The 23,504-nt window shown below is 42.4% G+C and overlaps 1 protein-coding gene across 1 annotated transcript in view; it reads left to right on the plus strand.

The window, feature by feature from the left end:
- The first annotated feature begins 533 nt into the window (after positions 1–533).
- LOC126336370 (dehydrogenase/reductase SDR family member 11-like) overlaps positions 534–23,504 on the plus strand; it is an 83,288-nt gene continuing 60,317 nt past the window's right edge. The window contains exons 1-2 of the mRNA XM_049999975.1: positions 534–724; positions 20,904–21,066. Of these exons, the coding sequence (XP_049855932.1) occupies positions 587–724; positions 20,904–21,066 (301 nt within the window). The 5' untranslated portion in view covers positions 534–586. The remainder of the gene's footprint in view (positions 725–20,903; positions 21,067–23,504) is intronic.

A 23,504-nucleotide genomic window follows, 5' to 3' on the forward strand; every position in this document is an offset into this window, starting at 1 on the left:
GTATTATCTCGCATCAAAACTGGACGTTCTTCGGTGCGGCCTTGATTGCGATATATCGTTGCCAGCAGTGTTTCACTAAGGGCGGCGCCACCTCCCTGTTTTGGAAGGCAGAAACCGTGATGGGCGGCGCATGTGCCGTGTACTGAACGGTGGCCTATATAGGACGTCGATTTGCAACGTGGCGTCAGTTCTCAGCGGGACTCATCAGCATAAGTAGCATTTTCCTGAAGATGGCGACCAGTTGGATCGCCGAAATATCAAGTTGATTTTAGGATCCGGCAGCAAACCCGAAGCGACTTTCATGACTTACTACGCAAGGAAAGCCTACGTAATCAGAAGTTTGTCCCTTCTCCATATCTTATCCAGGATGAACACCGCTACAAAAAATACTGGGTTTTTATGCTGCAGTTGTTTATGAATACGATAACATAGCAGGAATTATGTAAAGTGTTGTGACACGACAGCACAGCTAATTTTGCTGATAGCTTGTCATGTGCATGTGCACATATATAAGACAGTGTGGTCGTAGTCAGTCTGTTAGTTGTGCCTGAGATACTGACTATCTAACCGCTCTGTCAACATAGCCATGGGTATCGAGAAGTACAAGGGACGTGTCGCATTGGTTACTGGCGCCAGTGCGGGTATCGGCGCTGCTATTGTGCAGGCGCTGCTGAAAGAAGGACTCACCGTCGTGGGAATGGCAAGGAGGGTTGAAAAGATCAAGGTACACATACACACACCATGTGTCCTAACTTATAATCCTACATACAGTGTTACAAGGAGACCATAGGCCAATCAGATGTTTTATTTTATGGAATTTGAGAACTGAAAGTCTTTCCACATCGGCAAGTCTTATGTGTCTCGCCTTGTGACGCACATAAACTTGGCAGCACGTTCAAGTCTTGCCAGCATGTGTTCCGTGGACCTGCAACGATAGGGTGGGAGTAGTATTGTTGCGTATATGTTTGCAGCTGTTTGTTTTGTTATTGTCTAATTCTTGTGTTATGTGAGTGTGGTCTGAATGCTTACTGTTGCCGAGTGAGTGTTTTAGTGGAAGCGGTTTTCCGTGCAGGAGAAAACTTTAGGGAGCATGTGAGGCAGCAAATTAGATTGCGTTTTCCTCCTTCGAAGTGTCCACATCGTGACAATGCGCGTGATTTAGTTCGCAAATTCCCAACAGGATCAGTTCATGATGCAGCACGAGCTAATAGTCCCAAAATTTTAACAGAATGGAAGCTTCACGACATATCTGACATCGTGTTGCGGAGTCCAACAAATCCATGAAGAGATTGTCGCAAGAGGCTGAAATCTCTCCTATGAGAGCACAAAATGCCGTAACCAAAGAGACGGGGATGTATCTGTATAAAATTACTGCTGCACAACAGTTATGTTATATGGACCATGGAAGAGTAATAGCATATTGTGAATCGTATCATTTATCTCTTCACCGTCACGAACCCCGTTTTAGTTCGAAACTTTTTGCCTGACGAGGCTTGGTCTCACATATCGGAGAGCATTTTTTTTTTATCATCTATCACCTGACTGGTTTTATGTGGCCCGCCACGAACTCCTTTCCTGTGCTGACCTCCTCATCTCACACTGGCATTTGCACCCTTCGTCGTCAATTATTTGCTGGACATATCCCAGTCTCTGACTTCCTCTATAGTTATTGCCTTCTACAGCTCTATCCAGTACCATGGAACTCATTCCCTCATGTTTTAACATATGTCCTGTCATCCTGTCGCATCTCCTTCTCACTATTTTCCACATATTCCTTTCCTCTCCGATTCTGCACAGAACCTCCTCGTTCCTTACCTTATCAGTCCACCTCATTTTCAACATTCGTCTGTAGCACCACATTTCAAACGTATCAATTCTCTTATGTTCCGGTTTTCCCACAATCCATCTTTCAGTACCATGCAATGCTGTACTCCAGATGTACATTCTCAGAAATTTCTTCCTCAAATTAAGGCCGATATTTGATATTAGTAGACTTCTCTTGGCCAGGAATGTCTTTTTTGTTGTAGCTAGTCTGCTTTTAATGTCCTCCTTGCTCTGTCCGTCTTTGGTTATTCTACTGCCTACGTAGCACTATTACTTAACTTCATCTACTCCGTGACCATCAATCCTCATCTTACGTTTCTCGCTGTTCTCATTTTTGCTACTTCTCTTACCTTCGTCTTTCTTCGGTTTAATCTCAGTCCATGCTCTGTACTCATTACACTGTTCCTTCCGTTCAGCAGATCATTTAATTCTTCTTCGCTTTCACTCAGGATAGCAATGTCATCGGCGAATCGCATCATTTTATATACTTTAACCTTGAATTTGAATTCCACTCCTGAACCTTTCTTTTATTTCCATTTTTGTTTCCTCGATGTACAGATTGAACAGCAGGGGCGAAAGGCTACATCCTTGTCTCACACCCTTTTCAATACGAGCACTTCGTTCTTGGTCGTCCACTCTTATTATTCCCTCTTGGATGTTGTACATATTCTATATGACCCGTCTCTCCCTATAGCTTACCCCTACTTTTCTCAGAATTTCGAACATCTTTCACCGTTTTACTTGTCGAATGATTTTTCCAAGTCGACAAATCCTAAGAAAGTGTCTTGATTTTAAAATGGGATGAGAAGTTCCGCCTTATGCAAGACACCTTTTTTCTTTTGTTTCACCCATACATGTTTCAGCACTTTTGTGCTATCGCCAGTGGGATCTATTTTTTTTATTTTTAACTGTAAATTTGTTGTTAATATATTAACATTTGTGTTGTTTGCAACATAATTAAGAAGTTGCATTTATAACTTAATTGGCGAAAACTGGGTGTAAGCATTAGTTAACATACCTTAAATGATGTTATTGTCCATTTACTTTGGTAGCTGTTCTGCAAAATAAATGGACTATAACATCATGTAAGGTAAGTTAACTAATGCTTACACCCAGTTTTCGCCAATTAAGTTATAAATGCAACTTCTATATAATGTTGCAAACAACACAAATGTTAATATGTTAACAACAAATTTACAGTTAAATATTTTAAAAAATATAAAAAAATAGAACCCACTGACGATAGCACAAAAGTGCTGAAACATGTATGGGTAAAACAAAAGAAAAAAGGTGTCTTGCATAAGGCGAAAGTCTCATCCCATTTTCTTAGCAAGCACGGAGACAACAAGAAGAACAAAACCACAAGATGCTTAAAGCTTGATTTTACTTTAGTCTTGCTTCCATTATTAACCGCAACGTCAGAATTGCCTCTCTCATGCCTTCACCTTTCGTAAGGTCAAACTGATCGTCATCTAGAACATTCCCAATTTTCTTTTCCATTCTTCTGTATATTATTCTTCCAAACAACTTGGATGCATGAACTGTTGAGCTGATTGTGCGATAATTCTCGCACTTGTCAGCTCTTGCCGTCTTTGGAATTGTGTGGATGATGCTTTCCCGAAAGTCAAATGGCATGTCGCCAGACACTTCCACCAACGATTTTAGAAATTCTGATGGAATGCAATCTGTCCCTTCTGTCTTATGTGACTTTAAGTCGTCCAAAGCTCTTTTAAATTCTGATTCCAATTCTGGATTCCCTACCTCTTCTAAATCGAATTATGTTTCTTCTTCTATCACATCAGACAAATCTTCCCCGTTCAGTGTATTCTTTCCACCCTTCCGCTCTCTCCTCTGCATTTGACAGTGGAATTCCAGTTGCTTTCTTAATGTTACCACCCTTGGTTTTAACGTCACCGAATGTTGTTTTGACTTCCCTGTATGCTGAGTCTGTCCTTCCGACAATCATTTCTTTTACGATGTCTTCACATTTTTCCTGCAGCCATTTCGTCTGCATTTCCTATTTATCTCATTCCTCAGCGACTTGTATTTCTGTATTCCTGAGTTTCTCGGAACATTTTTGTACTTCCTTTTTTCATGAATCAACTGAAGTATTTCGTCTGTTATCCATCGTTTCCTCGCCATTACCTTCTTTGTACTTATGTTGGCCTTCCCAACTTCTCTGATTGCTGTATCTATAGCCTTGGAGAACTTCAAGCATTCCTCTTCATTTCTTACTACTTCCGTACCCCTCTTCTTTGCCTACTGATTCTTCCTGACTAGTGTCTTAAACTTTAGCCTGCTCTTTATCACTACTATATTGTGACCTGAGTCTATATCTGTTCCTGGGTAAGCCTTACAATCCAGTATCTGATTTCGGAATTTCTGTCTGAACATGGTCTAATGTAACTGAAATCTTCGCGTATCACCCGGCCTTTTCCAAGTATACCTCCTCCTCTTGTGATTCTTGAACAGGGTATTCGCTTTTACTAACTGAAACTTGTTACAGAACTCAATTAGTCTTTCTCTTCTCTCATTCCTTGTCCCAAGCCCATATTCTCCTGTAACCTTTTCTTCTACTCCTTCCTCAACAACTGCATTACAGTCCCCTGTGACGATTAGATTTTCATCCTCCTTTACATACTGTATTACCCTTTCAATATCCTCGAACTCTTTCTTTATCTCATTATCTTCAGCTTGCGACGTCGGCACGCATACATGAACTATCGTTGTCGGTGTTGGTTTGCTGTCGATTCTGATAAGAACGACCCTTTCACTGAACTGTTCGCAGAAACACACTCTCTGCCTTACCTACCTATTCATAACGAATCCTACTCCTGTCACACCATTTTCTGCTGCTATTGGTATTGCCCTATGCTCATCTGACCAAAAATCCTTGTTTTCTTTCCATTTCACTTCATTGACTCCTACATTATCTTGTTGAGCCAGCGCATTTCCATTTTCAGATTTTCTAGTTTCCCTACCACGTTCTCGGTTCTGACATTCCACGCCCCCACTTGCAGAACATTATCCTTTCGTTGATTATTCAATCTTTTTCTCACGATAACCTCCCCCTTGGCAGTCCCCTCCCGGATATCCGAATGGGGGACTATTCCGGAATCTTTTGCCAATGGAGAGATTATCATAATACTTCGTCGAGGACAGGCCATAAGTCCAAAATTCACGAATTTTGTCATCAAAAAATCCACGTGCGTTAAGAGAAATGCGATTGTGCGGAAAGAATATCGAAGTGTGCGTTGCCATAATGCGATCGCGAATTAGAGGGCTACTTTTCCCGATACTATGGTCACTTCCGATATGTATTGTTCCCATAAAATTTATCAATTTATTGCCCTGCTGAATGAAAATCTCCTCATACAGCAAACCATTCCCTACGACTGTTAGATGAAATCTTTGGAGACAAAGTAATTATGTAAGGTTTCCAGAATGAGATTTTCACTCTGCAGTGGAGTGTGCGCTGATATGAAACTTCCTGGAAGATTAAAACTGGGTGCCCGACCGAGATTCGAACTCGGGACATTTGCCTTTCGCGGGCAAGTGCTCTACCCTCTGAGCTAACGAAGAACGAGTCACGCCCGGTCCTCACAGCTGTACTTCTGCCAGTATCTCGTCTCCTACCTTCCAAACTTTAAAGAAGCCCTTCCGAGTTCGAGTCTCGGTCGGGCACGCAGTTTTAATCTTCCAAAAAGTTTCATATCAGCGCACACTCCGCTGCAGAGTGAAAACTCATTCTGGAAACATCCCCCAGACTGTGGCTAAGCCATGTCTCCGCAGTATCCTTTCATTCAAGAGTGCTAGTTCTGCTAGGTTGGCAGGACATCTTCTGTAAAGTTTGGAAGGTAGGAGACGATATACTGGCAGAAGTAAAGCTGCGAGGACCGGGCGTGAGTCGTGCTTCGGTAGCTCAGAGGGTAGAGCACTTGTCCGCGAAAGCCAAAGGTCCCGAGTTCGAGTCTCGGTCGGGCACACAGTTTTAATCTGCCAGGAAGTTTCGTAACTGAGAAAGGTCTTTGACCCCCACACTCACCTGATCTGTCTCCGCTCGACTACTTGCTTCACGGTGTGACTAAAAGACAACATACGAACTGGAGACACCGATAACTGATTACCTGCATGCGATTACATGTGCAACATTGTTCGCAAATAAATGTAAATGTGCTGAAATGTGCCTTTCAGCACTGATTGTGATATTTGTGAGAACAGTGTATATAACTGTAATTAATGTAGTTAATTAATGTTATTGTAATTATGTTGAATCCCTTCCCTCAACATAGCTGCCGCCACTAGCAGTGAATTCTGCATAGTAGCTTATACAGTGATATGAATGTGCTGAAAATCTTACGCGTCCTGTGGAGAGACTTTTCGAAACACTGTATCAAAAATGGCTCTGAGCACTATGGGACTCAACATCTGTGGTCATCAGTCCCCTAGAACTTAGAACTACTTAAGCCTAACTAACCTAAGGACATCACACACATCCATGCCCGAGGCAGGATTCGAACCTGCGACCGTAGCTGTCACGCGGTTCCGGACTGACGCGCCTAGAACCGCACGGCCACACCGGCCGGCTACACTGTATCAATTAACCAAAACAGGACTAGGCGACTCTCAGATATTCCTGAAAGGATCGACTCTGAAGTTTTCCGACCGTCAATACTATCGTCAAGCAAGGTCGATTTTCCTCGAAAGGGAGCTTGGCTCTGTAATAGAATGCCCATCTTTCTTGTGCAGATACTGGATGCGATTCTTCGCCCACGCAAGCTTTTAAATGCAGCTGCACGTTGTGTTAGCATTTCCGCGAAGCGTAAAATACGTAAACATGAAAAGAAGTGAGTAGTGCGAGTGACAGCTAATCGCGGTTTCTAATATAGTTTCGGTCATTGCTTTTCTTCCCTGCGATTCGAATACCTACGTCATTTAAAAATGATATTCATCAGATATATGCAAATTAGCGCATTTGTAATTATCATTTTTACGAGAACTGCGCCGGCCGCGGTGGTCTCGCGGTTCTAGGCGCGCAGTTTGGAACCGTGCGACTGCTACGGTCGCAGGTTCGAATCCTGCCTCGGGCATGGATGTGTGTGATGTCCTTAGGTTAGTTAGGTTTAAGTAGTTCTAAGTTCTAGGGGACTGATGACCACAGCAGTTGAGTCCCATAGTGCTCAGAGCCATTTGAACCATTTGAACGAGAACTGCATGCCTTTCTTATTTATAACTACGTATCACAAACAAAATTTCAATTTACATTGCAAATAAAGATTTCTAGGTTCCACACTTTTAAAAGATCTTTATTATACAGGGTGTTACAAAAAGGTACGGCCAAACTTTCAGGAAACATTCCTCACACACAAAGCAAGAAAATATGTTATGTGGACATGTGTCCGGAAACACTTACTTTCCATGTTAGAGCTCATTTTATTACTTCTCTTCAAATCACATTAATCATGGAATGGAAACACACAGCAACAGAACGTACCAGCGTGACTTCAAACACTTTGTTACAGGAAATGTTCAAAATGTCCTCCGTTAGCGAGGATACATGCATCCACCCTCCGTCGCACACGCTGTACATGGTACGGAAACAACTGGTTCTCTCGTAGCACTCTCCATACAGTGACGTGGTCAACGTTACCTTGTACAGCAGCAACTTCTCTGACGCTGGCATTAGAGTTATCGTCAACTGCACGAAGAATTGCCTCGTCCATTGCAGGTGTCCTCGTTGTTCTAGGTCTTCCGCAGTCGCGAGTCATAGGTTGGAATGCTCCGTGCTCCCTAAAACGCCGATCAATTGCTTCGAACGTCTTCCTGTCGGGACTCCTTCGTTCTGGAAATCTGTCTCGATACAAACGTACCGCGCCAAGGCTATTGCCCAGTGCTAATCCATACATCAAATGGGCATCTGCCAACTCTGCATTTGTAAACATCGCACTTACCTCAAAACCACGTTCGTGATGAACACTAACCCGTTGATGCTACGTACTGATGTGATTGATGCCAGTACTGTAGAGCAATGAATCGCATGTCACCACAAGCACCGAATTCAACATTACCTTCCTTCAATTGGGCCAACTGGCGGTGAATCGAGGAAGTACAGAACATACTGACGAAACTAAAATGAGCTCTAACATGAAAATTAAGCGTTTCCGGACACATGTCCACATAACATCTTTTCTTTATTTGTGTGTGAGGAATGTTTCCTGAAAGTTTGGCCGTACCTTTTTGTAATACTCTGTAGATACTTTGAATTAAAAAAGACATTACAATATTTTTGCATCTCCACATGTTCGACGCTTAACGGAAATGGACCTCTCTTTAAGATTTTACCTCAGGCAGAAATCTAACCTCGGCCACCTACATGTTACGCCGTTATTGCAACGAAGAGCCATAGGGCTCGCCGGAAACGTGAACCTACAGTCTGGAACGAAAGTCCTATCACAGCCCCCCCCTCCCCCTCTTATTTGGTCATGATGTGTATTTATTTATTGCGAACATGTCGTAGGAGATGTGTACCAAACGTTGATTCTCTACGAAGCAGCCTGTTTCGAGATCCAGAACGTCAGTATTGGCACCACCATTTTCCAAAGTATACGCATCGTAATTTTTTTGAATGCATCCCTGACAGCTTACTTCAGTTCGTCAGTTGTCTGGTATCGTTGTTTCGCGACACGGTCTTCATTATTCCCCACATGGAATTGTCGTATGGCGTCAGGTCTGCCTCCGAAGAGGTCACTCTATTTGCGCTGGTAAATGCACTGATCTTCTCCCTATCCACCTCTAGGCTAACACTTCATCAACGAATTTTCGAACGCGGAGAGCGTAGTGGGCAGGAGCTCCATGTTGTTGAAGCCAAGTGTCAGTCTGTGGATCTCTGGAATAAAACATTCATGCAATATTTGCAAGTAATAACGCTGATTCACAGACCGTGAAAGAAATACGTCCCTATGATTGCCTACTGGACATTGAAGCCCATATCATAACGTGTAGGGGCCGGGGGGGGGGGGGGAGGGTTATTCTGTAACTCTTTATAACAATATTGGTTTTCCTTTCTCCAGAAAGAAAACTCCTGTTCCGACAAGATCGATAAATTTTAAATTCGTCTGAGAAGAAAACTTTACCCGCTGTGGGAGGGTTACAAACACATCTAGCACTCTTCGGCAGGCTTCATGTCTTCGCCGCATATCCTCATCATTCAACCCATTTACAAATGTAGGCCTAAACCATTCTAATTCCAGATCGTTTTTCATGTGTGTCAGCATAGTCGTTTTTGGAATTCCAAGTTCAGCAGATCTTCCCTACATCGATTTTATGGGAGGTCTAATCCGCCACTGATGCTCGTGTTTGTTGTCGAATTGATGGTCGACCTGTCCTCTTTCGATCCAGAATGTATCCGAACCTGAAGAGTTTCTGTTGCCATCGTAGTATCTTTCGCTTTCGTACACCTTCTTTGTGGAACCGTGCCTCAAAATGCCACCGCTCGTCTCTGACGGTTTTTCCGGTTTGTGTACATTCATGGGTCTATGCACATGTCGGAACACCTTCTTCGACATTCCAGGTACTTTGTGTCCGCTATCAGAAAAAAAGAAAAGACTTATGGGGCTTAAATGTACACCATGACCAAAAAAGAGGAGTCTGACAAGGGCCTTAATGTACTTTAGGATATCACGAACGCTCGGAAATCTTCAACGCCGATTCACTCGAGAATTTTTGAGAATAGCCTTTAACTGTTTTGGTTAAATGATGTTTGGGATCATATGTTCACGTACCATAAATAGGAGTATAAAAAAATGCTTAAGACCGTTTACCATGTGGTCTCTTTTTTTAGTTAAAACACTTGTTTCCTTGTCTGCCGGTTGCGACAAGGCTCTTAAACGCAGGTTGTGATGGTTTAAAATACCAGACTAACTTGCTACTCTGGATTTACTAACGAAGTAGCGCTGAACTGCTGCTACACTTCAAAGATCATCTTCTACAGATTCCAGTCCCTGGCTGGGTCTATTTAGAACATAAATCTCACACACATTTCCTTTTCTCTATCCACTCCGACCAATTTTTCTCCCCTCTTCATCACATATTTCTTCACTCCAGGGCTCCACCTGTCTCTCGGGCTCTCTCTAAAACTCTTGTCTGCTGCTTTCATTTTGAAGGCCTGTCTTGGCGTCGTACCAACTCCCTAACCCAGGGATGCCCAACCGAGGGCGTATGGGTCCCATGCGGCCCAAAGCAAGGACCAGTTCTGCCATACGATGCTATCCTCTCATTGTTCTATCCTGTATTTTTTTCCTCTGCCTTTTCTTCAGCAGTTATCACTAGTAGTGCAAAAGTATATTATAAGCGTTGCAAATATACTCGTCTTCTTCCAATGCGGTCAGGGTCGTTTGTAAAGTAATCAGACGCTTAAAGCTGTTTTTTACATGAAAAATGGTTCAAATGGCTCTGAGCACTATGAGACTTAACATCTATGGTCATCAGTCCCCTAAAACTTAGAACTGCTTAAACCTAAGGACATCACACAACACCCAGTCATCACGAGGCAGAGAAAATTACTGACCCCGCTGGAATCGAACCCGGGAACCCGGGCGCGGGAAGCGAGAACGCCACCGCAGGACCACGAATTAGATTCCTTAAATAACAGTACAATAACTTGGAATTCTAGTTGTGCAGGAATGAGGTCGCAGGTGTTGGTAGCGCTCGACGATATACAGCACTGATGCACACTCACACTCACACACACACACACACACACACACACATACATACACGCGTGCAGACACCGCGGGTGGCAGTTAGCCTGATGGCGACCGACCCTCAGGATCATTCCGGCAATTATTTTTATTCAGTTTATCTTCTTCCCTAAAAAGGAGAGGACTTTCTCTTGTGAAACATTTGCTTTGATAATACATTATTGGAACTACATTTGTTTATTAAAGTTAATATTTGTCTAACAAATAACTTTTTCTCTCTCCTCTTGCTATCCTTTACGTAATCAGTCAGGAGTTTGCGGCCTGTTGTACTATGGGCTCTGTGCACCCCTGCTACACGGTATACAGCCGTCATAGCTGGGCATGATACCGTTAATCCGTTAACCATTAATTAACGAAGTTAACTTTTCGAATAATGGATCAACATTTAAGTTAAATTTAGAGAACACACATATCAGTGGTGTAATATTATACAGCATTTATTACTTATACCGCAAACCGGTTTTCGGCTGTTACGCCATCATCAGGTACAAAGAAAACTATGTGGGGCGGTGAAATTTTATTGGTTGATAGATTTTAAATTACTGCATCTACAGAGCAACTTCTTTTCCGGACTTGATAAATGTCCGTGTTAGATTCAGGAACAAAGCAAGATGGGATGTTTCAGTGTAAACGCGATGTAAGATTAATGAACTAAGGTAAAATATCAGACACATTGACTAATGAACTACATATAAATTACAAAAGTTGGTCATAGAAGAAAACAAACTGAACAATAAACTATGGTGACATGATGCAAAGATGTGGCTGAACAAAATAATCTTGACTTTAATACGTCTTAAATTACAAACAGATAATAGATACTAGCGCTATTAAGCAGATGTGTGAAGATGCTGTGATTATACAAAGCACAATTTTTTAACACATCAGAAGAAGCCAGACTAAAATAACAGATTTTTCTGATACGTAATAATTTGTAGTACATGAAGCGGGCAGTGGTCACGGGTGTGGAGCACGGGACCAACGAATTGTGCGGGTCCTGCAGCGAACTTGTGACGTCACACTAGTAGACTTGTTCGCCATACTTTGGAAATGCTCGGCTGCGTGCAGGGTCCACGGAATATCAGTATCTAATTGGAAAATAACCGACTGAAGGTCTTAATTTTGTCGTGTGCTGTCGAGAACCTGAATGCATTTAAATGCTCAGTGAAGACTTATTACATTCGTATGAAATAGTTACTCGCTCGCCACCAGAGACGGCTCATGGCACTCCCTGTGCCTCGTGTGACGCGACCACTGACCGCAAGATAAAATCGGGACTTCTCACTGTAGTGTCTACATTTACATCTACATCTACATCTACATCCATACTCCGCAAGCCACCTGACGGTGTGTGGCGGAGGGTACCCTGAGTACCTCTATCGGTTCTCCCTTCGATTCCAGTCTCGTATTGTTCGTGGAAAGAAGGATTGTCGGTATGCTTCTGTGTGGGCTCTAATCTCTCTGATTTTATCCTCATGGTCTCTTCGCGAGATATACGTAGGAGGGAGCAATATACTGCTTGACTCATCGGTGAAGGTATGTTCTCGAAACTTTAACAAAAGCCCGTACCGAGCTACTGAGCGTCTCTCCTGCAGAGTCTTCCACTGGAGTTTATCTATCATCTCCGTAACGCTTTCGCAATTACTAAATGATCCTGTAACGAAGCGCGCTGCTCTCCGTTGGATCTTCTCTAGCTCTTCTATCAACCCTATCTGGTACGGATCCCACACTGCTGAGCAGTATTCAAGCAGTGGCCGAACAAGCGTACTGCAACCTACTTCCTTTGTTTTCGGATTGCATTTCCTTAGGATTCTTCCAATGAATCTCAGTCTGGCATCTGCTTTACCGACGATCAACTTTATATGATCATTCCATTTTAAATCACTCCTAATGCGTACTCCCAGATAATTTATGGGATTAACTGCTTCCAGTTGCTGACCTGCTATTTTGTAGCTAAATGATGAGGGATCTATCTTTCTATGTATTCGCAGCACATTACTCTTGTCTACATTGAGATTCAATTGCCATTCCCTGCACCATACGTCAATTCGCTGCAGAACCTCCTGCATTTCAGTACAATTTTCCATTGTTACAACCTCTCCATACACAACAGCATCATCTGCAAAATGCCTCAGTGAACTTCCGATGTCATCCACAAGGTCATTTATGTATATTGTGAATAGCCACGGTCCTATGACACTCCCCTGCGGCACACCTCAAATCATTCTTAATTCGGAAGACTTCTCTCCATTGAGAATGACAGCGTCTCAGCTATGGAAGTCGATTTACAGTCTACATCTACATCTACAAGAATACTCTGCAAATTACATTTACGTGCCTGGCAAAGGGTTCATCGAACCACCTTCACAATTCTCTATTATTCCGATCTCGTATAGCGCGCGGGAAGAATGAACACCTACATCTTTCAGTACGAGCTCTGATTTTCCTTATTTCATCGTGTTGATTGTTCCTCCCTATGTAGGTCGGTGTCAACAAAATATTTTCGCATTCGGAGGCGAAATTTGGTGATTGCAATTTCGTGAGAAGATTCCATCGCACCGAAAAACGCCTTTCTTTTAATGATGTCCATCCCGAATCCTGTATCATTTCTGTGACACTCTCTCCCATATTTCGCGACAATACAAAACATGCTGCCTTTCTTCGAACTTTTTCGATGTACTCAGTCAGTCCTATCTGGTAAACGGCAAATGACTCATTCGGCAAATGACACATTAGGCAACCCACTACACATTTGGCAAACAGTGTGTGCGCAGAAAGTGGAACAAAAAAACAAATTTTCCTGCACCAACCAAAATCTAAACACGTTTCTCATTACTAATTGTTTCTGTTTGGCGGACATCGGGTCTGCTAGTTTGCTTAGCTATTGTATTCTTCAAAATATGACGTTATAGCCAGAAATGAAACTGTATAAGAATGTAAATATTCAATTGGTAATAACAGAGCCACGCATATGTATTGAGGATAAATGCATGTTACCGCCCAAAGCACTTTTTCTTGCTCCTTTAAAGTATTGGTACAAAATACCAGACGAAATCGAAATAATTAGGCCCAGATATTAGAGGTTGGGGGGAGGGGGGAGGGGTTAAACCGCCATATCTGCTCCGGCGGCAATTTCAGGGGGCAGCAAATTCATACTAAAACTAAACTCCGTGTGAACAGGCCTTGGAAGGTTCAACGGTACCAACCGGTTGCCGTGTCATCCTCTGTCCACAGGCATCACAGGATGTGGATATGGAGGGGAATGTGGTCAGCACACCGCTCTCCTGGCCGTATGTCAATTTACGACAACAGAGCCGCTACTTCTCATCAAATAGCTCCTTAGTTTGCCTCACAAGGAATGAGTGCACCCCGCTTGCCAACAGCGTTCGACAGACCGGATGGTCACCCATCCAAGGGCTGGCCCAGCCCGACAGCTCTTTACTTCGGTGTTCTTCAAGAAAATAAACTTGTTTCATAAAGCGCCTAGCATCCAGCGTGCATTGATCTGTCGATTCTTCATGTGATTTTGAAACGGAGCCCTGTTGGCTTTGAATATTTTATCGAAGTCTAAGTTGAGTTCTGAACTAACTGAAGTTGAGTTTCGCATACATCCATAGTGTACATGATGTCTCTGCCAGGGGAATCTCTGTCACACCAAGAAATAAAAAACTTCCTTGCAGACAATATAGGATGGAGCTATACGAGCTGAGCCGAATACACCCAAACGGATATTTGTTTATGTGGTTGATTGGGTGAGCGAATGAGAAGCGTTGTTATAATTATTAGCGAAATCCATTGATTCATACTGCAGAGTGGAATTAAATGACTGACAGGAATAGCAGGTAAGAAAGATTACAAAATATCTTATCGCTCTATCCAAGAAAATGAATTGTGACAGAAAATTTTTGCCACAACGTACACTACTAAGGACCAGTTGTACAGTCCATGGACAACAGCTGCTTAAATTATATTCTCGAAACAGCGCGGAAAAGGCTTTGTACGAACAAGCAACAACACCTAACCAGAGAATGAACGCGGAGTAATGTTTCTTAGAACGAGGAAGGAGAAGACACGGAGATATCACACAAATTATATGGAAGAATAGGAAGATTCCAGTTTTAAATAAATATTTCGTACTAATAGTACTTTTCGATCTCATGCTTGAGAAACTAGAGCGTGTATTAGACATGTCAAACTGTTTCCTAAAATAAAACTTCTTGTTTGTAATAGGCTTAATAGGCATTTGATATTGGTACTTCGTGAATTATGTTCTGTCGTGTTATTTATGCAAATGAGAAACATAAAAATGACGATCTGTGCCAAAACAGTCTCGCTTACTTGGCGTTTGTTACAACTGCTGCAACATTAGGAAGGCCTATTTCCTTGTAGCTAGTAGACAGTGACAAAATAGATTTAAGCAAATCAAGAAACCACACCAGTCTTGGGTACTATTCGTATTAATAGCACTTTCAGTATTAGACGACAATATTTTGTTTTGTCATATAGGTAAACGTTTGACGAACTTTGATGAGGTAACAGATTCTCTCTAAATCGGAAAGCACGCCGTGTAAAGCTTTCGCAAGGGACCTAAGTATTGAAGAAATGTGTACTGTCTTGCTTCTGTCTTGTCTTTACAGCCTTTATGTTTCCTACATTTAATTTTCAGTCACACATAAGAGAAAGTTATTAGCTAACAGACAATAAAGAGTGGAAATTTTCTAAAGAGTTCTTATTCTCCCGGTCACAAATAATACCACCCAGTATTAACTGTGGTTTTTTAAAGGGTGTTTGGACGTCAAACCTGCCGATTGGACGTAAAAGAGGCACCACAGAACATTTTAATTTCCACTGTCCTGAATATAGGTTTGATGGCTTCCATTACAAAATATACACTTTGAATCCCACAGAGCGAAATACAGTGACGTGCGACAGAAGAATGCTGTGTGAACTTTTCCAACCAAATAGTATGTTACATTTCCTCAAACACATGTATTTTATACATTAATCACTTTTGAGAGACTTGCACTACCAAATGAACATATTTTTCGAAAGTCGTTTCTTTTAATTTTTTACGTTTTATCTGAATCGCTCGAGTGGGAGGGAGGGGGGTGGATCCAGTTTTTGCCCCGGTTCGGAAATATTGTAGCTCCGGGGGCTGGAAATAACTGAACAACTCCTAACTAACCTCTGACGTAGAAGCACGTGAGCAGGAGGAGGAATTTTGTTTGATCATTATTCTTTACATGCTTTCAATAACATTGTCGGTACATGACTTTGACGAAATACCAAAGAAATCTGTTAGGTTCCATTTAACGCCTCACATGTTTCCTCCAGTCAACCATCTGTTGAGTACGAAGTGACTTTTTACTACGCCATGAGTGTTGCAGATTTTCTCTCAAGGAAACTTTTCACCTCGAAGTTAAGTCTCAGAGGTGGCTCACCTGCCCTCCACCCCTGACCCCAGCCACCCTTTCCCCTTCACCACTCTCCAACCCTGCAGCTTCAGGAAGAACTCAGCAGAGTCGACCTGCTCCATTTGACACAGCTGCACAATCGGACCTCTGTAGCATTTTTAATAAGCTTTCATATCGGGCGGGCCACAGAGATCATTCACTGGGTCATTCCGTGTCAGTTCAACCAGGGGCTCCAGCTCATAGTCTCAGACATGACTGACATTTAGCACACCAATGCTACCAAGTGTGGAACACTCATGTACAAAATTTTAAGTTCCCCTGATAATTAGTTCCAGAATTATGGCTTGTGAAAAAAGATGGCGTGACCGGAAATTGCAATCCGCATCTGACAATCTTTCTTCAGACCCAAATTCAGGTCTTAATAGCTTTGGAACTATTCCGCACAGTCCAGTGAAATTTTTACAACCCAGTAACATCCACTTAGACAGCACACTCTATGAATCAAAACACCATCAATATATTGAGGCGGGAAAATAAACAATTCCAAAATGTTATTAAAAATGTAATAGGTTAAAAGGTACATATTCTAGGTGACCTCTATGTCAAACATAATTCACTCAAAAAGGGTATAAATTTTTTTGTGGTATGCTTAATGTGGCCTAAACCCAAACAGAATCATCTTGCCTTATCAGTCAAACAAACAGAGTTTCATGCACACGAAAATAGAAGAATTTGATAAATTACCTGAAAAATATGGATTTTCTAAATGTGGTAGCACAAAAGGGACAAGTGATATCCAAGCCAAATTTCAAACGCTGCATAAGTAGGCCATAACATAATATGTGGCAAAATTTCAACTTGTTATTGCAAGGCATTTGTGTACAATTTAAGTTGACAAAGATGTATTTGGTGATGTGGCCATTGTTCCACAACACAATTTTGTAAAATCATATCGTACAATGTTCTGCCTCTTCTTATCCCCTCCCACAACTGTTTAATCGCTTAGCAACAACATACAGTAAATCACAAATGGCTGGAGAGTTACTTGACTGTTGTCCCAATGATATTCTTGGATGGCATCTTGAACTATAAATGCAAAATTTTTCAGAAAAGCCTTGTATTACTATAATTTAATCTTGTTTCAAATTATCCTTTCAAAACTGAGATAAGCCGATTGTCCTGTTGCTGTGAAGCTGTGTGTGGTCAGTTTGTCCGTTTTTGACAACACATTTCAACAAAATCTTCCACTGTACTTTGCTTTGTTTCAAGACTTGTGCGATCCATGTGTGTCCATTGTTTATAGGAAACAAGTTCATCGCCCATAAGGAGTTCACCCTACAGTTTGTTATTCATGTTTTCTGCAAGAGTTGCCTTACCAGGACACTTTTCACACCTGTGTATCATGCACTGGTAGGAACTGATGTCACACACTAGCAGCTTCATTCCACCCTTGCAATCCAGGCCAGAATCCTATATAGCAGCAAACACTAGCTAAGCATTTTGATGGGTCTCACATACACAAACATAGTGTGTGTCCCTTGCACTTACAGGCACAACCCAGTTTGGCGGAAGATTGAAAAAAAGATGATAAACTTACTTTGGTATTAGGATACTTTTCCTTGAATTGTACAAATAGTTCCGATAGGACGCATAGCAACAGTATTTTTTGCGTCTGTACACTTACATTTCCCATTTTCACCGTTACATAGTTTTTTCCAGGAGTTATTCGGCTGTAGTCATTATTTTCATAAAACTCCGACACTTGCACCTTTATTTCTGAACTCAATTGCTTACCCTGAGCCTGCTGAAGTTGTGGGAACTCTCCTTCGGTTGCTTTTACTTTCCTAGCTTGGTTTACCATATATATGTAGAAACATTGAATTCCTTTGCAGTGTAACCAATAGACTAGCTTTAAGGTGCAAGGGTAAGAATAGCTACTTTTTTCTGGCGTGTGGACATGGCACATTTTTCTTTCAAATCATGCGCATTTTTGTCCAAATCAGAGCCTTTCTGGCATGATTGCTGTTCCTTTGGAGCAGATAGTTCTTCCTCTTCCACCATTAGTGTGTGAGCTATTTTGTGTTTTAATTCCATTTGAGCTTCTTGTAGTTTTCTTCTACCATAGCTGGACCTGTCTCTTTTCCCAACTTTGTGTTTCTTTATGGGAGACAAACCGAGAGCAGTCACTGAAGTATTTAATTGCTCATCCGCTGTGGTTGTAGGTGGCTGATATTATTCGTCACTGTCATGTAAATTATCAGAATATTCTTCATTTTTTAGCAGTGTAACACAATGGAACATAACTTTGGTCCAGGTTTCATGTTAAGTCCCATACACTGATTCACTTTCAGTGCTGATTTTATATCAATTTCTCTGAGGCTACACTTCACTCTTATGAATCCGAAATGGATCAAAACAACTTCTTTGTAGGAAAGAATACTTATCCAGAAACACTTTCATATGATGATAACGAACACTAAAGTTTTCTGGAAGTGTACTTCTTGTGCCAACAGGGTGTATCCCAGATCTCCATAGCAACAAATCTTGGTCCGATTCATCCAGATCATACAGTACAAAGCAAATCTCACATTTTGTTCCATATGTTGGTTTATGACATTCAGATGCTTGTGCTCTACCAATACTGCAGTTGTTTGAACAAATGCACCACTAGTGCACTCTTCTGCCTCCATGCTGACTTTCCACAACAGTACTGACCAGTCTGAATTAGAATCTTAAAAACACGAGTAACCTGTAATTGTTGCTTGTTTCCCTTGTTGTTCCTGCCTAACAATGACTTTCTCTACCTGAAAACTACCTTTTTTTAACTTTCTGTTTCCTAATGGTTCTCGGGAGGACGACGGTTCAATCCCGCGTCCATCCATCCTCATTTAGGTTTTCCGTGATTTCCCTAAATCACTCCAGGAAAATTCCGGGATGGTTCCTCTGAAAGGGCACGGCCGACTTCCTTCCCCATCCTTCCCTAATCCGATGAGACCGATGACCACGCTGTCTGGTCTCCTTACCCAAACAACCAACCAACCTAATGGTTCCCAACAATTGCTGCAGCTTCATCTGAAACAAGCTGTCTGCATCATCACTATTACTTGCTAAATCGTATTAAAAAAAACATAACCAAATACATCTCTGTCAGCTTTTATTGTACACAAATGCCTTGCAATAACAAGTTGAAATTTTGCCACATATTATATTATGGCCTACTTATGCAGTGTTTGAAATTTGGCTTGGATATCACTTGTCCCTTTTGTGCTACCACACTTAGAAAATCCATGTTTTTCAGGTAATTTTTCAAATTTTTCTATTTTCGTGTGCATGAAACTCTGTTTGTTTGACGATATGGGCAAGATGAGTTCTGTGTGTGTACAGGCCACATTAAGCTTACCGCAAAAAAAGCCCTTTTTGAGTGAATTAAATAGAGGGCACCTACAATATGTACCCTTTAACGTCTTACATTTTTTAATCACATTTTGGAATTGTTTATTTTCCCGCCGAAATATTTTGATGGTGTTTTGATGTATAGAGTGTGTTCTCCAGGGGAGGTTACTGGTTTGTAAAAATTTCACTGGACTCTGCGGAATAGTTCCAAAGTTATTAAGACGTGAATTTGGGTCTGAAGATAGATTGCCAGATGCGGGTTGCAATTTCTAGGTCACGCCTCCTTCTTTCTCAAGCCATATTTCTGGAACTAATTGTCAGGGGAAGTTAAAATTTTGTACATGAGTGTTCCACACTCGGTAGCATTGGTATGCTGAATTTCAGCCAAATGCCGGAAGCGGGTTTGAACTGTCGTCCTCCAGAATGCGAGTCCAGTATTGTAACCACTTCGGCACCTCTCTCGGTTTTGCGAAGTGTTGACAGTGCTAACAGACAAGCAGCACTGCATGAAATAGCTGCAGAAATCAATGTGGGCCGTACAACGAAAGTATCCGTTAGGACACTGAAACCTTCCCTAAGAAAAATTTTATAAATGACCGGCAAACACAATTATGGACAGCTGTAGAGGCAACATGGCTCAGTGCTGAGCACTTCCAACGAGTTGTTGAGTTCATGCCATGTCGAGCTCCTGCACTATACTGGGCAAAAGGAGATCCGACCAATTTTTGGGAGGTATTCGATGACTTTTGTCACCTCAGGGTATGTTAAAAGTGTTCTGTAGGTACCCCACACTCAGTATTGTGCCTTCTCGATCTATGTTTTTCAGATCCGAAACCGATAATATGTATGAATGCTCTACCAAAGCGATGGCGGCTTCGTTGATTTGTTACCTCTGTTTTCGTATCAGTCTTCATAGCCGAGGACACCAAGCATTGGACTCATCAGTGCCGCTCTGCATTAGCTGTAAGAGAGCATTCAAATCAGTGACATGAAGGCGTAAACGGAAAATAATCAGTAGAAACAAAACCAACTTTTGCTGTAAACTCAATACTCCATTCATTCTCTTTTGGTATATGATACACATTGCAACTCGATGACGTTGGAAATAGTCACGTCACTCCGTTGTCATCCGAAAGTATCTGGTGAAAATTTGTAAGCGAGCAGTTGCCTCATTTACCTATGTCGAATATATGCTGGCCAGCCTTCACGAACTAGTGTAGTGATGCAATTGACACCTAGCTACTCCACCGCTGAGTACCTCATCCACCAATCCACACTGAGACAGTGGAGAGAGATTCAGGGTTTGAACACAAAGTGGTGAGGATTAAATGCGTTATACTCATTGCAGTTTCAGGATATGAAACTTTGAAACTGTTAGTATTTGAGCTGGCTATCTTTGAGTGAATCGTGTCAGTGTACAAGTACTTAAGAGGCTCGCCGTCAAACACACATAGAAGCGTCTCGCGAGTTCCCCATAATCTCTGTTATGACTCTGCTGTTTCTCGTGTGACAGGGACTTGCAGTGAAGGGCGCTCCTGGTAAACTTCACGCCATCGCCGGAGATGTGGGTGACGAAGGTAGCATCCTGTCTGTCTTCAAGTGGATTAAGGACAACCTAGGCGGTGTCGACATCCTGATTAACAATGCTGCTTCTGTTCCACTCAACCAACCGACCGGTAAGGAAAATTTTATTCCTAATACGAGAGTTGGAACTTAGATAGTTTATTCACAACCGATGAGAAAGAGTCTCATATTTGCACCTGTTACTGTCCTTCAAAGTAGTCACTAGCGTTGTGTGGAACCCGTTGCCAGCGATACGGAAGGGGCAGCATACCGTTAGCAGAGCCTGATCTGTTGATGGTGCGAATGGAGCTGTCTACTGCCTGTCGAATCCCTGGAACAGTTCTGAAGCGAATGCCACGAAGTAGTTCCTTCGTCTTCGGAATCAACTCAGAGTCACAAGTTAAGTCCGGGGCGTATGGTGGATGGTACAGTACTTCCCAGTCCCATCGAACGAACATAGCAGCCACAGCTTGCGCTGTATGCGGCCGCGCATTCTCGTGCAAAATCATGGGCGGGTTGGGCAGAAAGTGTCGCCGCTTCTTTCGCAAAGCTGGTCGCAGGTGATGCTCCAAAAACGAACAGTAATGCTGTGCATTGACCATCTGTTGTGGAGGAACGTAATGCGTTAGGATAACGCCATCACAGTCGTACACGAGAATCACCATAGCTTTCACCATACTGGGGCTCTGACGCACTTTCGATTTTCACGGCGACCCATAACGACGCCATTCGTTGGATTGGCGTTTCGGTTTTCGGTCGTACGATGTGGCCCATGTCTCATACAGTGTTACGATACGGCGTAAGAAAGCGTCTCCTCCGCGCTCAAAGCGCTCCAAGTGCGTCTGAGCAGCGTCGTAAAGCATCGAGTTCTGCATTTCCGTCAGGTCATGCGGAACCAATCGTAATCCAATTATTCGCATGTCCAGGCATTCCTTGATGACGCAAATCACAGTCGTATGAGCTAATCCGGTTTCGTAGGCGAGCTCACGAATCTAATGGCGTAGATCACTGTCCACTAACACGGCAACAGCATGCTCTTCTTCTTCAGAGACGCTAGGAGGTCCTGCCCGATGCATGTCTGCCACAGTTAGCCGACCTTCGTTGAAGGATTATACCTAGCTTGCCACTGTTCTGTACAACAATACCCATTCCCCGCCCGCTTCTTGAAGACCTTAATGATTCTGTCGTTCTGTACGACCTCTGGCACTAACTATCTTGATCCAACTCCGCTGTTTCTGTTTCGAAAACATAGTGACACCGTTACTTCAGACCGCTCGCTCACAAGTGACTGTGTTTCCATCGATTGTGCATACACCGGTGACTTGGGACGGGCGAATCCATTTGCTCGGAGGTAAGGTAGGTATGTCAACAACGTGTGCTATCAACGACAATGGTAAATTTCATTGCATAATGGCTCCACAGTAGTGTTACCTCCAAACGGCGAGGCAATTAACTCAGTAAGCCCTTCCCAGTTGCCGTGGGACCAATTCAAGCACAATTGGCGTGGCTTGAACGCCTGGCTGAGACGGGTCAGATAGAACTTTAGCAGTTCATACTGAAGTGGCGCTGTGAGACACGGAACGGCCCTGCTACGAATGTATCAGAATATGTCGTCTTCATCAGACGAAGAGACTGATGCTCTGTATGTCTTGAAAATAGTGAATGCTGAGTACTGTGTTCACTCATCCCGGATAAGAAAAAGGAAAGAAATATGGTACATCCCACGTAATGACAGAGTCGAACATGTGTCCCCGACCATTTGCAGAAATTTTACAGTATGTGTCAAAGGCGTTTCTATACTGTGCTACAACCAATGATGGAAAGCTTTAAGAGAAAGCAACGAAAACTGGAATGTTTCTATCATAATACCAGTTTTTCATTTGATTTTCATTTGAACGAAAGCCTAAATGTTGCTGATTTCCTTAGAGATGTTCGAAATATTAAGACACGTTTTATAAAAATTTGGTCATCCGTAAATATTACACTACTGTAGACCAGAAACTCCTAGCTACAGGTCATAGTTTTCCACCATATGATAGTGATTTTGCTCTTATAGACCCGAATAAAATATTCTTTCAAGCACAAAACTGAAGTCCAGTCATTGCCAAGCCAAAGGACAACGGATTTCTTCTGTGTAAGATGTAATCAGAGGATATCAGGGGTCTAGACGACGGATTACATAGAGGCTCATTCAAAATAACACAGTATGTCTGGCTACACATTTCAACTGACAACTCTACTACGCTAAGGGGAAGGAAAACTCATGTCATCCAGCCACCACAGGTTTGTCAAAGCATTGCACAGAAACCGAGAGGCACTAGGAAAATAAATCTGCCGATGCATAACACGTCAGTTTTTCCTATCTCCTGCGATGAAATACTGCCAGTAAAAATTAGGTTCCCTAGAAAAAGCCTTACTTGACATGTGACGAAATACCCCAGCTGAAAAACGGAGCTTCTATCAGTAAGTAACAAGTTAATAGAGGATTTTCGCCCCTGTCTGCCAAAAGCAAATTGATCGAGAACAGAAAATGTAATGGCGTCAGTGCATG

This window comes from Schistocerca gregaria, chromosome 2 (genome assembly GCF_023897955.1).
Source record: "Schistocerca gregaria isolate iqSchGreg1 chromosome 2, iqSchGreg1.2, whole genome shotgun sequence".
Taxonomy (NCBI): Eukaryota; Metazoa; Arthropoda; class Insecta; order Orthoptera; family Acrididae; genus Schistocerca; species Schistocerca gregaria.